This window comes from Pinus tabuliformis, chromosome 7, assembly GCF_031772625.1.
Source record: "Pinus tabuliformis cultivar Carrire ecotype Pingquan chromosome 7, CPIR1, whole genome shotgun sequence".
Classification (NCBI taxonomy): Eukaryota; Viridiplantae; Streptophyta; class Pinopsida; order Pinales; family Pinaceae; genus Pinus; species Pinus tabuliformis.
Genome location: NC_142293.1, coordinates 236,353,452 through 236,371,093, shown reverse-complemented (window position 1 = coordinate 236,371,093; position 17,642 = coordinate 236,353,452). Strand labels below are relative to the sequence as shown.

Here is a 17,642-nt window from a genome sequence, read left to right as displayed (position 1 = left end):
TGAACAATTAATTTGGGTATTTCTTGATTAAAATTATGCCATTTGATATTTATACACATTCTTCTTGTTGACAAATTTAGAAGAAAGAATAATGATTGGTGGACTGTCATGGGACCATAATTGGAAATAAACAAATAATGTACATAATTGTTTAAGTAGCCACTGAATGGAGAATTGTGGTTTGATGAGACATGGATAGTGTTACCCACGAGTGTGTAACCCATAGAAGAAAAATTTTCTCCTCATTTGACAGCCAGCCAACCAGCAGCACTATGATAGTCTTTACAAAGCATTATGCCAGAGCTCACCTATTGCTCCGGTACTGCTCTCACCCCTCTGACATTCTTCTTGAAGGAAGGTGGGTTATCTATCAATAGGTACTCTAACCATTCTAGCAATCATATACTTTCATTTAACGTTATGGGCATATTAATACGAATCACAGGGCAAACTATATGATTGACCATTTTCAATTATATCTTTGTTCCCACACTTTACCTGAAAGGTTAGCCTTTGACTCTACTCAAGTGGGACCTCCTCTAAGTCCTTATGGTTTACAAGGGGCACTACTGGAGAGGCACTAGTTGATATAGCATGTCCAAGGTAATCCATGCTCACCACTTTCCCTCTCTCCCGATTATCCATCTACATTCCTTGGGTTGATAGTCATTGGTCATTGGGATTGGCACTCTATATCCACATCCTTGAGTCAAGGCCCGGAAACTTGCTCTGAAGGTTGATGTAGCTGAAATCAATAAAAGCATATAGAGCCACAACAGAAAGAAAATGTAAAATAAAAAATATGGTTGGGACTTATTTAGTTTGTGGGCAGAAACCTAGCATGAGCTCTTCCACCATCATTAGCCATCACCCAGTGCTGAATGTCCTAGCCTTGACGAGCAAGAAACTACTACATCTTAAAGGAGTATTGGAAAAACACAAAGCAAGATTCGGCTCTTGAGCTATGCACTAAATAAATATAAATCATTAAAGTAAAAGTTGCACCACAAGGGTGTAAGAAGCAAGCCGAGGTAACTCATGCCACCATGGTTGCTCCCTCGTTACATCATTACACTCAAGATGTTGGACCCCCATTAACTAGTAGTCTCTCCCACTCCATCGCCATTGTATCACACACACTTATAGATTGATGGGTCAATGTGGGACACGTCACTCCCCTTGGAGGCTTGAAACACCTAACAGGGTTGTTGACCTAATCATCCCTAACATAAGTGAGGTAACTTGTTTATAAGTCTTGAGCTAATTAGACATTTAAAGGTGAGTTTTGTGTTAAGTATTTTTGTGCCTCTAGGATTAGAAATGGTCTGTTATCATGCTTTAATGGTTCTATGTCCTTAATGATATTGATCTCCCTTGATCTTGTGAGGTTTTGTTCAAGTGGTATCACACATGCAGCAGAGATCCCTTGAGAGATAGCTTGACGCCTCTCCAACAGCTTCAAAGGGTACTTTGCCCCATTTTGAGAACAGGCATGACCTTGTGGCCATAATGCTACTCCTCTAGAGATAAGTGTTTGGCCTTGAGCAACTTCTACATGATTCTACACCTCTTGATGTGCCTCCAAAGTCGAAACATTGAGCTTGAAAGCTTGGGAATTAGACTATTTGATGATGTGCCCAGATGGACCCAATGTGAAAATTTCAAATCGAAATTCTACTGTAGTAATTGATTTAATTCATCTACTTATTTCTCACAATAAGTTATTTACCAAATCCCTTCAACAAAAATTAAAATAAATTCTACTGCATTATCACATAATTACATAGAGAAATAACAGTGATATACAAACACAAGAATCAATCACATCAACACAGTTGTTTTTGGACAATCGTCCCTAGAAAAACCCAATGAGGGTAAACCGGTGCAGCAGATGAGGGTTTTATTAATCTTCAGCAACAATTGCTTTACAAGGAATAATTTTATAGAGAAACTGAGACACTTCTGAGAGAAAACACTTGAGACAAAGTTCCCTGGAGAATGTCTAACACCCTGGAGACCCTTCCACCACCTTTGCGTCACTTCTGCATCACTTTGTGTCAACCTGCGTGAGGACTGCGTCTCTAGTGGTGTTGTCTACCTGCTCTTCCCTCTGCGCTATCTCTCAATAGCCCTGTGTCACCTCCTCCTCGGTCACTGACTGTTGTTGATGCCCTCCTCTTCCTCCACCCTGCAACTCTCCCTCTGAAATCGATCTCTTTCTCTTTGAGAATCGATTTCCCTCGGGATACTGAGTATCTGCCTGGCGTCTCTCCAATGACTCTCAAGTCTTCTCCTATACTTTTCTTGTTGATGAATCAGCGACCGAGATTAAGTCTCTAATCAACGACTAAGATTAAAACAAACTTGATCCTCGTCTCTTAGAAGCTTCTCATCCATATCTTTATTAATACCCATTAATATTTTTATTTTCCTAAGTTTAGACTTAGGAACCCATTAAAAATATTAATTATTTTAATAACTCCTCATCCGGGTGGAACTTCTCCAAACGATTTATGGGTCTTGAAGATCTCATATGTTCTAACCCCTCCACAAAATTTTGGAGCTAGAGCACATCTGATGCTACCCAAAATCAACACCCAAGACACCCCCAGGCTAGCCTTGACCCTTTTTTATGGATGATGCCTTGTTTTGGCGCCCAGATGAGGATGGTTGTCATTGAGATGACTTGGAAGGGCTAGCACATCCTTCCTTGATGCCAACACTTGCCCTAGATGGTGCTATCTCACTCCTACATGCTTTGGAAGGGTGACATAGGCCTCCTTTTGGATGATGTCATGGTGGAGGAGGTGCCTTTTGGAGATGTACACATGCACTTTGGGGTTTTCTTGGAGTGAGGAGCACCACTCTTAGACCATTGCCTCTCTTGATACATTTTTTACCATTTTGGAGGATGACATCAAGGTAGAGATCATTTTTCCCCACATGTGTGGGTTATTTTTGGCATATTATTATGTTTTAGAGCTATCTCAAGGTTGGCTTGTGACCTTTGACCTAGTTGAATGCTCAAGTAAATGTGTTTTAGGGATTTCTGCCTACAAAATAAGTGGAGTGGGACTTGGTTTCCCTCATATACATAGAGGGGAGTCTCACTCATTCATTGTCATCATTCGTCACACTTCTATATCTTTGAAAGTGCGCACTAGCTATTGTTGTCTTTTCTACGCACTAGCTATTGTTGTCTTTTCTACTTGGCCACAATGTAATTTTATGGAGCAAATTGTTTTTTGAGAAGGAATTTTGCATGAGACTTCTTTGGGATTGATTTAAAATATTCTTGTGGAATTTTGTAAGTTTAAATGTTGATATTCTTCTATTTTTGCATGCTATCATGTGAATTAGGGTTTTTATGTGTGCCATATCAAAATCACAATATATTTCTTGAAATCTTGATTCTTCATGGAATGTGAAATTGTTTTCCTTGAATCCTTCAAGAGAACTTTGATATATGCACCTCTTGAACTTAAAATCTCCCATTTAGGAAAGTCGATAGGGTTTCTACGTAAAAAAAAAAAAATCTCTCACCCTCTTCATGAAGGTTGTCTTCATAGAATTTGCCCAATTAGATCAAGGCACTAATCTAGTAGGCGTTGATCAACCTCTTCTCTATACATATTTTCTCTCTCTTCTCTCTAATTTCTAGGTATCTAGGGTTAGGGTTAGGATTAGAGTTAGGATTTTTCTTGAAATTGTGTTTAACAGCAATTTTATTTGATGTGTTATTGCCCTCTTAATAGGGATTGCATTTAATAACTTGAAAAAGACAAAATCTAGCATTAATTACATGATAAAACCCTATAATTAGGGCTGATGTCATCTCTCTTATTGCTGTTTTATGCATGTTTTAGCCATAAAAACTCACTTGCATACCCTAAAATTTGCTTACCTGATTGATAGCCTTGTCGCTTTATTGAGCTATACTTGGAAGGCCATTTCTTCTAGCTGTTATATGACATTGCATGCCATATCATTGACTATCTCTCAAACCCTGGAGCAAAAACTTATAGCAGCTCATTAATCTATCTAAGAGGTCTTGGGAAAGCATACTTGAATCCTGGTAAAGATTATCTTAGCCTTCTAGGCTCCACCAGTACCTTTATCCCAATCATTAGACTTTGCATCACCTTAAAACCTTCTTGTTGAATATCCTTAGGTAATCTTTACAGGGAAGCCTCCCTTGTGGGATTTAATTCATCACTAAACAGGTAGAGAAAGGCTGACAAGGTGACAGTAAAGGTTGATCTCTTGTTGTCGTAAGGTCTAAATTTGCCTAGTGGGGGTTTGCACTAGGCCTGCTAGATTTTGCAGTAACAGGTAGCTAGGTAGAATCGTAATTACCAAGTATAAGATATCCGCATGAAAGAAAACAAACATCAAAGTTCATATTTAGAAACGGATGTAACTTTAGAAAATACAGCCAAGTCATCTGCATCAAAGGAAATTGAATAATGGCAAAATGAATAATATCATCCTCAAATCTGATCACAAGGGGATTTTCAGGGGCAGCTGCAATTTGCTTTGGCATTCAGTTCATTAGGACGCAATTATATTTCTGTGGAAACACCATTGTTAGTTACATTCAATGAGATTCTTCACCCCCTTACTCAGGGGGATTTGCGTAGCTTCAAGAATGAGTTGGCTCTGCTCCTGAGAGTTCCCCTCAGTGCATTTTGCCAAGATGTTTAGTCCCTCCCTGTGGGGGCCCAGGCTCATACGCTAGCTGTTTTTGCTTCTGTAGACTGGGACTTTCCTGGCACCCCTGTTGTCCGCATGTTGTAACCACCTTGAATCTTGATATACTTATTTGTTCTCTAAACTGAGATATATGAAGCATGTTCAAAAAAAAGAGTAAAGAAATAACTAGCACACCTCTAGATTTTGAGGCACCAACATAGCCACCCGACTTGGACACAACTCTAAGAAAACAACCTGCAATCCCCGAAATTATTGTCAATGCCATTGCAGACAATGCTGAAATAAAATTTTAATAGCTTGAAAGTCATGTTTAAATTAAAAAGAGACACAATTGTACCTAGCTAACCTGCTGAATGATAACAGCAAAAATTCACCAACCTAAAGGATAAACTAACATTTGATGGGTTTGAAGAGAGAACCTGAGGTTTCAAGAAATGAATGACAGCTTGAACTTCCCTGCAAGATTCCTGAAATAACGAAGAGTGTCAGTGCTGTCAGACAAGCATACTAACAGACCACAGTCGATGACTAATTTAATCATAAATATGTAAATAACTGATTACAAATGTGTGTGCATATTGACCCTGTGGAATCCAACGCAACTGATGAAGATTGACAAAATGAAATCAAAATCTCCGAGAACACTAAAACAACAATTATTTATCTTCATAGTGTCTTCAAGACTAGACATACTTAACTCCACGAACGCCAAGCTAGGTGTCACTATAGAGGGTTTTTGGATCATGGATTGTTGTACTTTATCTGAACCTTCTTCCTCATTGATGAAGCCCTCCTTCTGGGTCTTCAAAGCCTCATTCTCATGGAATTCATGTTCACCATGATCTGTAACCACTAAAAGTTCACCCTCAAAGGAAAATGCTTGATGCACAGTGCTATTATGTTTTCCCTGTGACTACTCCTCATTTCCATCTGGCCAAATTAGTTCTTCAAAATCATGAATCATAAGTTCTTCATACAAATCCTCATACTCTTCCTCTTTATTCCAACCAAGCAAAACTCCAACCAGGTACTCTCAAAGGTTGTAAAGAATGGAAAGCATTTGCAAATGCAGTGAGTACTTGAAAATTGTTGGCATCAAGAGCAAGATCAAGGGAGTTAGAATCCATGAGCCAGTTCACAAATAGTTGGAAATAAGGTCTAGGATGGAATGCACTTCTGTCTTTCGCATTCCTTTGAATGACACGCACAGTTACTACAAGCACCTTGTTTAGAATATTGACTTTACTCATTCCTGGGTCCACTGCACAATACTTAACCAACAAAACCACAAGTTTTGAACACATCAATTAATGTAAAGGAAAGACCTTGTGTCATTTGTTGGGATGGGAGTGGAAGAGAAACTGGCACTGAGATTTCAAAGGCTAAATAGTGTTGGACAAATAGTTTCGTCAAGACACGAAAAAAACCAGTGAAAAATATCATCTATCTTTAACATCCCAGGCTGTTATAACTCTGATATGTAAACGTATGCTTTATCATTCACTCCAAGAGGATCATAAATATGATCCCAACCTTCAAAAATATTTCCAACCTGTTCATGGATACCAGCAAGATCAGTTGATCCACCATCTCGGCTGGTTAGTTTGCTATATCCCTATTTGCCCCAAGTCAACCAAGAATAGCCTTCTTATCTCTAGATTGTCTAGCCTTCTCCTCTTTCCCAACTGAAGATGCATTTTGACCAGCTACATTTGATGAAACATTTATTACATCTTCAATTAATTGTTGCAAGGACTCAAGAGAGCCTGGCCTTTATGCCACCTTTCCCAAAGCTTCAATAAGATTGTAGGGCTCAGATGCACTAACCCCAGGTTCTTGAATAACACAGGTTTGAACAAGAAAGATAGCAAATTTGATTGCCACAGCATTATGTCCTCCATCCACAAGTTTAGCAAGATGCATGGTATATTCTGTAAGGTTAATTAGTTCAAAACAAATAAGTGCAACAATTATATCCTTGTTGAATTTGCATCCTCATCTAAATAAACAACCCAGCTTGTTAATTCCTTCAAAACCCATTTGCAAACATCACAAATGGTCACCAATACAACAATATGGGTTGAAACATGTAAGTTTCTTGATGGATTCTCATACAATCTCTTAAAAACCTTTTGTGCTATTGCCAGAGTTGCCTCATCTCTACTAATACATTGCAAAATAATCTTTGGAATCTCTAAGACAAGTCCCTAAATTTCATGATTGCTAGCACCCTTTGAGATTGCAGCCTCCAACTTTTGAGACACAACCTGATACTTGTCCAATGCTTCCCCTGTGTTTAGAGAGGGCTCCAATCCACAAGTCTCCTTTGACACTCCTCTTCTTCTCTAGCTAGATGTTGCCTATCTTCCTCTCCCTTTGGAGGAACCTCCTAGGCTCTCCCCTGCTCTTTAATCGTCCTTTACACATTGCAAGTTTCCACTACTTTGGTCCATTCAAGAGGTGGACCCTAATGCTTTCAGGGAAGTAGAAGCTAGCTCCTGTGCATTGCATTGATCCAGTGCATCAGTTGTAAGTTTCCATCCACAAAGACCTATGTCTTGAACACAAATATCCATCTTGGGCTCTTCTTGTTTTCTTCTCCACACCTTGGTGTATTTTTCTTTATGCCTAGTATAGATATCTTCTTCCTTGATTTGTTTAGGATACCATCTCATGTTGCTTCTGAAATCACATGTTATAGGCCCATAATCGTGGTATTTGTACCATTCTATATTGTACTTCAATACAGGGGCAAACGAATTATGATTTCAATTGTTGTAGCCATTTGACCCTCGGATTTGATTGCCTGCAATTTTGCTTCTAGAGGTCTGATAAGGGCCTCTATAATCATCCCTATCATAGGCTCTACAATTCCTTGCTTTATGTCCAAAGTTTGTGCATGAAAAACAATGACCAAGAAATATAGTTTGATACCTGGCTAAGAAGGATTGTCTTGATGAAACAGCTCCTTTGATATTATTTCGCTTTGGAGAAGATCTAATTCTTTGCTGACCCTTGTCTCTTATTTCACTGCTACTTGTATAGCTTCTAGGTGTAGTAGCTCTTCCAAACTCATCATGATTTCTTCCCTTGCTTCCACTATGGTTGGGGCTTTGAAGAATATTAGCATGACTTTCAATATTTTCCTCAATCTTTATTTTTCGGTGACCTAAGGCTTGCATCTTCTTTGTATAAAATCTCACCCACATAACTAAGACATGTTTTGTCATATGGTAATATTTGATTGTTGAAAATATCATCCAACATTTGAGAACTTTTCAAGTTCTTATTGAGCTTTTCTACTTCATTCCTTAATGACACAATTTATCCTTCAAGCTTCTCACACTTTTCTTCTAGCTAGCTTTTCATCACTTCTCCTATTCTCTTATAGCTTCTTCTAGCTAAATTTTCAAGGAGATGACTTCTACAAATTTTTGATCTTGCTCCTTTAGTTTTTTTATCAACTTCTATTTCTAGCTTCTCATAATCATCAATCTTTTCCTTCAGCTGGCTTGAAAACCTTTCTTCTCTCTTTTCTGCTTCCTTTGCTTGACATCATAGGAGGACGTCTTTTGTTTCATCAATGTTATGACTCTTTTCTTCAAGGATTTGCAAACACTCTTTAAACCTTGTATCTTCTTTTCTGAGCCCAACTATTTTTTCTTGAGCAACCACAAATTTTGCTTCAAAATCAACAATGCATGTGAAAATTCTATTGCAATTACTGGTTGCTCTTCTTCTATCTTCAGAGATTATTTGTCTTACGTAAATTAGCTTATGGCAAATACTAAATAAAAACAAAACCATAATTTCCCCAAAAATTAATCACATGAACTAAGAAAATAACACACACATAAAAATTGGACATTAATCTTTTTGGAAAAAATAATCCCTAGAAAAACCCCAAATGGAAAACCAGTTTTCAGATGAGGGCTTTATTATTAATATCGTCAGCAATAAACTGCAAAGCAAAAATACAATCTACTTGCCTCTCACTGGCAAAAGCTCCAACAAAATTATTTATTCACTTTTGCAAGTCAAATAGACCCACTGAAAGCAACTCGGCCCACTTCCGGCAATTCGCACTACCTCAAACAAGCTACTCGCACTACCTTCTGGAAATGTGCATTGCCTCCGGGAAATTATTCCGACAAGATAAATTGCGTCTAGCAACTTGCTAAAGCGACTTGCACCACATCAATCAATTTGCACTGCCTTCTGGTAATTCGCACTTCTTGGAAATTATTCTAGCAAGATAAATAACCTCCAACAACTCGCTAAAGCCACTTGCACCACCTCAATTAATTTGCATTGCCTTCTGGTAATTCGATTTGTCACACTGGCAACTCACATTAGATAAATTGGCTACTCACTCTGGAAAATCAGCCTCCCTCTGCAGAAATAACTCAACCTCCTTTTATTTCTCAAAAACTAGAAGTAACTGTGAAGAATTCTCTCCGACAAAATCTTGCTCAATCACTATTGTTGAAAACCTCGTTAGTGTCTCCCACCTTATCATTGCGCACTTGCTATCACTGCAAATCGAATAATCTCCAAAACCCCCATCGATCTCCTCTTATAACCTCTTGTTGACGAATCAACGACCACGATCTAATCACAAACGATGGCTAAGATCATATTGACTTCCTCAAATCACTTTTCTAGAAGTAACTAGACCAAAATTGATTTGTCTCAATTAATCCCAATTAATTAACCCATTTCCCTAAGTTAGACTTAGGAAAATAATTAAACCTAATTAAGACATTTCACTTAGAAACTTTTTCTGGGCATTGGAGATAACTAATCCATTTGTGTTCTTAGCCTCGTTGACACCATTTTAGACTAGAACCCTTGTCCGAGCTACAAAAAACTAACACTCCCTCTTAGCAAGAAAGTTGTTCTCCACGACTCCCAACTTATCCCTAAAGAAAACAAACTTTGCTTTACCCAAGGCCTTTGTCATAATATCTGCAACCTCTTGATCTATGGAAACATATTGTAGTTGATCTGATCCACCTATCATGAAACATATTGTGTTTCGACCTATCATGAAACACTGGATTCTCAAAGAGCTGGATGCAGATCTGATTATCACAGCAGATACTAGTCGACTCCAACATCTAACCAAATTGTGCCACTAGTAGCATCTGAAGCCATATAACCTCACATGTAGCCATGTTTGTTGCCATGTCTTATAATAAATCTGACCTACAAATATATAATAAAGCAAATATACCCAGAAATAACAAGATCGAAATAGATAAACTTCTCTTTATTGATCAAAACCCTTGAGGTAGGGTAACATCATAAAACTACTCCTTAGGGAAGGAGAACACTCCACAAGCCATGTGCATGTCCATACAATATTCCTCTACATCTCTCCATGGGGAGTCTCTAGCCTCTATATAGGCCTCATACATACAATAACATGGGTTATTACCATGGTTCCCTCAATACCATCTATCTAATACAATGGACTTATTATATTATTGCTAACTACTTGTGGTCCCTTACATGATACAGGTTAACCACTTTATCTATTACTATGGCCCATCCCATTATTACATTATTCCCTTGGGTACTGTTGTACCTTAAGAAACCAATTTCTTGGCTGTAGAGAAATTGTGCTTAAGACATTAATAAATATTATTTACTATCACTTATTGTTTGTTGTGTTCTCAAATGAAGGACCTGGAAAACTTGTTCTTTAACCCTTAATACATGTATGACCAGAAAATCTCAAAATGCCATTTGTTGCTAGATACAAATGAGGAATGAAGAAAGCTTGAAGGGGAAGTTAAAGATAATATGTTGGTCTTTCACAGAAACTACTATCTATAACTTAGAAGAATTATGAAAATGAGAACTGAATCATAGACAATATGCTGCTTAACACAGAAACTATTATCTGTGACTCTTGAAGAAGTTAGAGATAATATGCTGGTCTTTCACAAAAACTATTATCTATAACTTAAAAAGGTGGAAACTTCAAGTATAGGAGTGCTCTTTTAAGGAATTTTAACTTTATCTACATAGGCAAATAAAGACCTACAACTTCATTACTATGCTTGAAAAAAGAAAACATAACATGACACATGACAGAAAAGGTTACAAAATTATACCCAACAACTCATGGAAACTTCTGATTCTTTCATTAATCAACGATGATATCAGGAATACAGTGGCCTAGTCTCCGGGTTCTCCAAAATTCCAACCCTTTCTTTGTAAATTTTCCTCTTTTTATACATTGTGGAATAGTTGTTGATTTCTGAAACTGCCCAAATTATTTAACTGCTTCTCTAACTATATGAAGTAAAAACTATTACAGAATTTTACAGAGGGTAAAAGACACCTCAAAGAACATGAAATAACAAGAACATAACTGAATTCAGAAGGGGACGATAACTGTTGGCTTGCCCTGTTAATCTGTTGCCGAATTCCTTTGTAAATGCCCTAATAATGCTTAATTCGTTTTAGCCGTAATGAAATGTGTTTAGCTTGTGTAATCCTGGGCTTACATGGGCATTTTGATTGGCCAAAATGCAAATAAAACATACTCGATTGTCTTCCTCTTCAGATTCAGCTCTAAACCTGATTTTCCACTTTACACAGCGAAATTAACGCGAACCCAAGATACTTTGTTGGTGTAGAGTCGCTATGCCCAAGATACTTTGGAAAAATGTCTCCCAGTCCTCGGTGACTGCATTCAGGGCAGTCCTGACCATGAACTCAGGATCTGGTGTAGACCCCACAGAAGTCAACTAGTCGCAAATCCCTTGCAACCTGAGGAGGAAGGGATCAATCTCTTCTCCCTTCGGCATCTGGTACTGCCTCAACGGATTTTCTAATAACATCTTCCGTTGGACGAAAATGCCCTGGTACAAGGTGGTCAGCGCCTCCCACATCTCCCTTGTTGTTTGGGAAGTTTGGTCCTCAGAAAAAGACAATCGATATGTCAAAGATCCAATGCTATGGATGTCAAGAATATGGGAACTTCAAGAGAGATTGTCTGAAACTCAAGAAGGACAACAAGAAAAGGAAATAAAGGAATGAAGCCCATATCACCGAAGAAGTAGAAGAACCTGAGAATAAGAAATCAAAGAAGGAAGAAGTGAAATATCTCTACTATGACTGAGATAATCTTCTTCACTTAGTTCTTTTCTTTGTGAAAGATAACTATCATGGTAGGAAACATTGTAAGTATGATAGGTTACATCATATTAAGCTAAGTTACTGGGATTCGGATATGGATACAGATAAGGATAGGGATCCGGATAAGCTAATTTTTTGAAAATCCAGGATCCGGATACTACAAGGATACGTCAAGTACAAAAAAATATAATAATATTTTTTAATTTACAAAAAAAAAAAAACACTTTGAGTTCAAAAATCAAATCCATTTATAAATCACAACATTTAAAACTGAAACCATTAGATATATTATAAATATGAAGACTGAAACACTAAAATGATGCATCCTCCCTCATACAAAATGGATAATATCATCAAAGATAATAGTAAGTACAAAAATGAGCGTCTCATCCATGATCACTATATTAATATCATAATCTGCAGTAGGTTTAACTACAAATCCTCAAATGGATCTACATTATCTTCTGTATATTACAACTTTACATCATGAATAGATGATGGAGGTCTTGGAATGTAGGAAGTTGCATCAGTAGGTTGGACTGGTGGTGGAACAATATCCTCAAGTAGGTTGAGGTGAATCATGGCTTTCAATGTCAAGTTCAAGTCAGAGATCTCAGCCTCCACATCCCACATCCTGCTCGAATCTTTTTTATGCTCTGGCTCAACATGTGATAGAAGACGGAGATTGGAATGAACATACACAAGATCATCAGCCTTTGCCGCTCCTAGCCTGTTTCGCTTCACTGAATGGATGAAGCCGTATGTACTCCAACTCCTCTTAGTTGATGAGGAACTAGCAACTTGTGATAACAACCTGGTGGCTAGAGTCGAGAGATGAATGTCATCCACACCAAGGAAGCCCCACCAAGTAATAGGATCAAGATGCCTTCAATCATCCATTACTGTTAGATCTGAAAAACTACCACTTGATTATACAAATCCTCCAAATTCTTGGCATACTTCCATTGCAACTCCCACGTCTCTATAAGTTTTCCTCAAAGTTGTCTTATATCCTTGTACCACTTCAGAATCATTGTTTGGCGTTGTTCTACCAGATAAAGATGTTAAAATTGGCAACTAGGGCCAAACTCCATGTGGGTCATCTTATTAATGGAAGCTAATATTTTTCTTGGATCCCTCTCATCGAGAGGTGTAGGATTGATCTAAATATCATCTGATTCTAATATGTATTCATGGAGATATGAATTTGTTTGTGTTATGAGACAATTCGTCAAGGTCAGCCAACAACCAAATAAACCCCACTTGTGCTCAACGTTTTAGTATAAATAGAGGTGGCCTTCAAGGCTTCAAGTCATTTCAACACACTTGGGATCTCTTCCTCTCTACTTGTCTTTGGATTTTAGTAGGAGGAGAGATCCTAAGGGATAACGCTACCCTAATCAGAGGGCAAACGCTGAAACTGCCGAGAAAAGCCAGAACTACCGGGAAAAGCTGGAACTACTAGAACTATCGGGAAAAGCTAGAACTGTCGGAATTGTCGGGAACTGCCGGAACTACCGGAACTGTCGGACCTACCGGAACTGCCGGAATTGCCAAAACTGCCGGAATTGCCAGAACTGCCAGGAATAGCCGAATAGTCGAAACTGCCGAGAATAGCCGGAATTGCCGGAACTGTCGGAATTGTCGGGAATAGCCGAAATTGCCAGGAAAGCTAATGCAAAGGGCAGAAGCCGAAACTATTTGAACTGCCGAGAAAAGCCGGAACTCCCGGGAATAGACGGAATTGTCGGAATTGCCGGAACTGCCAGGAACAGCCAAAATTGCCGAAACAGCCAGAGCATTTGTCTCTGAAGGAGAGTAGCATGCAAGGGACAACTAACTAACATTGGGACAGTTGTATGGTACTTAGCAGCAAATACACCAAGCATGCAATGTTACAGCAAGCATGGAAGGGACAGCGAACATGCAACAGCAAGCATGCAAAGGACAACAAGCAAGCAAGATGCAGCCAGCACATAGGTCAGTATGGCAACATGGTGCAGCAATGGCACATAATGCAGTACAATGATGGGTACAATCATGATTAGTGAAGCATGATGAGATGCAGCATAGTGATGATGGGTGCAACATGGCGCAGCACGGTGAGGTGCAGCATGATGATGAAATGCAGCACAATGATAGATAAAGGAGTCACCTTGGAGAATCAGTTGAAGCAGCGTGTCTTCAACTAATCTCATGTATCATCTTCTTAGAGATGATCTATGCTCTTATCTAGATAAGTCAAAGTGTTGACTTCCGTTGTAAACGTACTATCTCTCTCTCTCTCTCTCTGCTGAACTATTGAAGAACATATAAGAAGAATTGATCAAGGGTTTCCCCACATTGGGGTTTGTCCCTGGCTAGCGCCACATCTTGTGTCCTCTTGTCTTGGCTTATCTTCTGTGATTTATGTTTATGTTCTATCTGCAGTTTACTTTAATGCTGATGTGATTGCCAATCTGGAAAAGATATTGAGCTAACTGTGAAAATTGAAATAAATTGCTCTAAGCACAGAACATACCTAAAATTGAACAAAAGACAATTTTGGAATGATAATATTTGGTGTGCAATGCATAGGCTAAAAGGTGTAATGGTACGGTCATTTTGTTCCACCTTTCTGTAACTATGTCCTTCACTTCATAATAAAATGTTTCAAAACGGTCATTTTCACTTGCCTGATAATTTCCCTTATCCTCTCCAGCATACTATCAATGTTTTCATAAACTTCCCCCAAGCAAGGTGTATCTGTTTCAAATGTCCTAATCAAGGTCAAGATTGGTTCAGTAAACCGCAGACGGTATTGGACATTGTCCCACCATGCATCATCAAGAATGATGGACTTGATGTTTTGCCCTCTATCAAAAGCGGAAGGCCTCCATGATTCCCAAAGAGGACCAATGACCATTGCTTGTAATGCTTGTATCACCTCCACAAGGCTCTTTATGACAAGAGTGTGGGAGGCAAAACGAATTTCAACAACCTACAAATTTCAAAAAGTCAAATCTCAAATGAAAAATCATATATAAATTTGCAATTAAAATAAAGAATTTCCAATACAAATAATATTGATTAAAAAAACAGTACCTTCAGTAGCTCCAACTTTGCAAAACCTCGATATATGGCCTGGGACATTAAATGATTGGTTATGAACATTTGGATTTCTTTTGTTGTTCCATATATTTCATTTATCCATTCAATCTCACCAATCTTGGCAAGCATAAGATTCAATGAATGTACTAAACATGGAGTCCAAAAGATGTGATCATATTGACCCTCCACAATCAAAGCTGCAGCTTTAGAAACAGGAGTGTTGTCCATAATGACTTGGACAACATTATGTGGCCCCACACTTTCTATTGCATCAATAAGAATTGTGGATATGAAAGATGCACCTTTCTCTATTCCATTGCAATCAACAGCCTTCAAAAACATTGCCCCTTGGGTGCATATTGCAACAACATTAATTAAAGGGAAGTTTCTTTGGTCTCTCCATTCAAAAATGAAGGACACTCCTGTTTCTACCCATGTATCTAGGATTGTCTCTAGTTGTCTATCCACGGATTGTCTCTCTGATGCCAACAAAGTAGTGCAGACCTTTTCATATCTAGGGCTTTTGTACCATTTTGGCGTTTCATTAACTGCCTTAATCATTTGTTGCCAATAAGGGGAACGCAACAAATTGAATGCTGGCCCATTTGCATAGATGCAACGAGCTACATGTTCATCGGCTATGTCTCTACCTTGATTATTGAAAGCTGCTTCAAGAGGGTTTAGAGTGGGCCTTTTATTAATTGTGGCAGTAGGCCTAGTTGTAGAGCTTTGCACAAGGTGTTTGCAGCTTCTTGCAAAGATGCATAGAATTTCATTTTTCTAGGACTCAAACCTTGGCCAAATTTGTCATTTGCATCTTTTGGCCCGGTGCATACTTGCACCCCTGTGTTAGTTTGACCAGCATAGAATTTCATTTTTCCAGGACTCAAACCTTGGCCAGATTTGCCATTTGCATACTTTGGCCCGGTGCATACTTGCACCCCTGTGTTAGTTTGACCAGTGAGATGGGCCTTCACTCTAGTATATGAGCCATTTGTAACGACCAAAAGTCGTATATGCAGGGGAAATATTTGAAATACTTCAAAGATGTAAATGTCCATTGTAAGACATGTAGCTTTATATTGAATATTGTATATTGAATTGATATGAGATTAAAACTAAGGGTCCTGTATATATACCCAGGCAGGTACCATTTCACGAATGGTTATGTCTTTAGAGACATGCCTCTTCATTACCAACTAACTAACTATTAGTTAATTAATTAGTATTTATTATTATTATATTTATATTTGCATTTATTATATTCATAGCATTGCCTTCCTCTTCAAAAAGCTTTGTCCTTAAAGCTTACTGATGAAAGGACATGATCTCTTTTCCTGTTTCGAATATATTCATAACACCATTTTTGATAACTTGGCATTCATTGCACTTCCATTTATATAAACCACCTCCGAGATTTTTTCCAATAATCTCCACATACTGCCATAGATGAGATTTTGGGTCCGTTTTGATGATTTCCCCTTCACTTTGCTCATGCTATGATGGTTCCATATTGATAATGGTCTATAGGTTACTGCATATAAAATTCAAATTATAATACATTATCAATAAACAATTAAAAATCAAAATACACAATTAAATACATTAAAGCAGAGAAAAGGATTGAAAGGTCTCGGGGGAAAATTATGGCTCTCGCTCTCGTTAGGTTTTCGTGTCTCTACTCTTTGCAGTTCGGCCCCAACGTCTGGGCTCAATCCTGTTAATTTTAGGTATGTTCTATGCTAGAGCAATTTATTTAATTTCTTTTCCATATTAGCAATCACATCAGCATAAAGTAAACTGCAGATAGAACATAAATATAAATCGCAGAAGACAAGCCAAGACAAGAGGACACAACATGTGGCGCAAGCCAAGGGCAAACCCCACAATGTGTGAAGAAACCCTTGATCAATTCTTCTTTTATGTTCTTCAAAGTTCAACAAAGAAAGAGAAAGATAGTACATTTACAACAGAAGTCAACACCTTGACTTATCTGGATATGAGCATAGATCATTTCCTATAATGATGAGATCAGTTGAAGACATTCTGCTTCAACTGAATCTCCTAGGTGACAACTTCACCTATCCATTTTGTTCATCTGTTGCACCTTACCGTGTAGCATCGTCGTGCTGCATCATGCATCCTCATGCTACTCATGATCACTGTGCTGCCCATACATCAAGTTGTCCATGACTTCATACTTCATGCTGCTCATGCATCATCATGCTTCATGCTACTGCAACAATTTGCCTTTGTTGATATCAGCCTTAGCTACTTGCTATGGCTTGCAGCCAAGCAAAGCAGCTAGGCTGTGGTTCCATGCAATCCCATTATACACAGCCTATTGGTATTCCTCCAATACCATGACTGTGTTTACCTCTTCATCACTGCGGCTTGATGATAGTGGCACCCTTGTATTGCTGACCAACCTATGACTACCCAGCGTATATATAACCATGACTCCAGCGTATATATAAGACTATCCAGTGATTACATTACTGCAGCGTATGACTGTCCAGCGTTTACATATAACCGTTACTGCAACGCATGACTGTGCGTACGTATGACTGTGCGTGCAGAGTATAGGGTTTCCAGCATATAAGGTCTCAGCGTATAAGTGTTGTGCGTATGTGTAATATTATGACTGCGTTCACCTGAGACTTCATGTCCTTAAACCACGCTGCCAG

At 38.4% G+C, this 17,642-nt stretch overlaps 1 protein-coding gene across 4 annotated transcripts in view; it reads right to left on the bottom strand.

Annotated features, from left to right (window-relative positions):
- The window catches only part of LOC149246724 (TraB family protein), a 140,985-nt gene that overhangs the window by 105,765 nt on the left and 17,578 nt on the right, over positions 1–17,642 (bottom strand). For 3 of the 4 annotated variants that reach the window (XR_016266550.1, XM_089458004.1, XM_089458003.1), the window contains exons 2-3: positions 5,133–5,180; positions 4,888–4,947 (exon numbers count right to left, since the gene is read on the bottom strand). The exons of the other annotated variant lie outside the window; for it this stretch is intronic. Coding sequence is in view for 2 of the 3 variants with exons in the window: in XM_089458004.1 (XP_089314130.1) it covers positions 4,888–4,947; positions 5,133–5,180 (108 nt within the window). In the remaining variant the exon portion in view is untranslated. The remainder of the gene's footprint in view (positions 1–4,887; positions 4,948–5,132; positions 5,181–17,642) is intronic. 4 annotated transcript variants of the gene reach the window in all.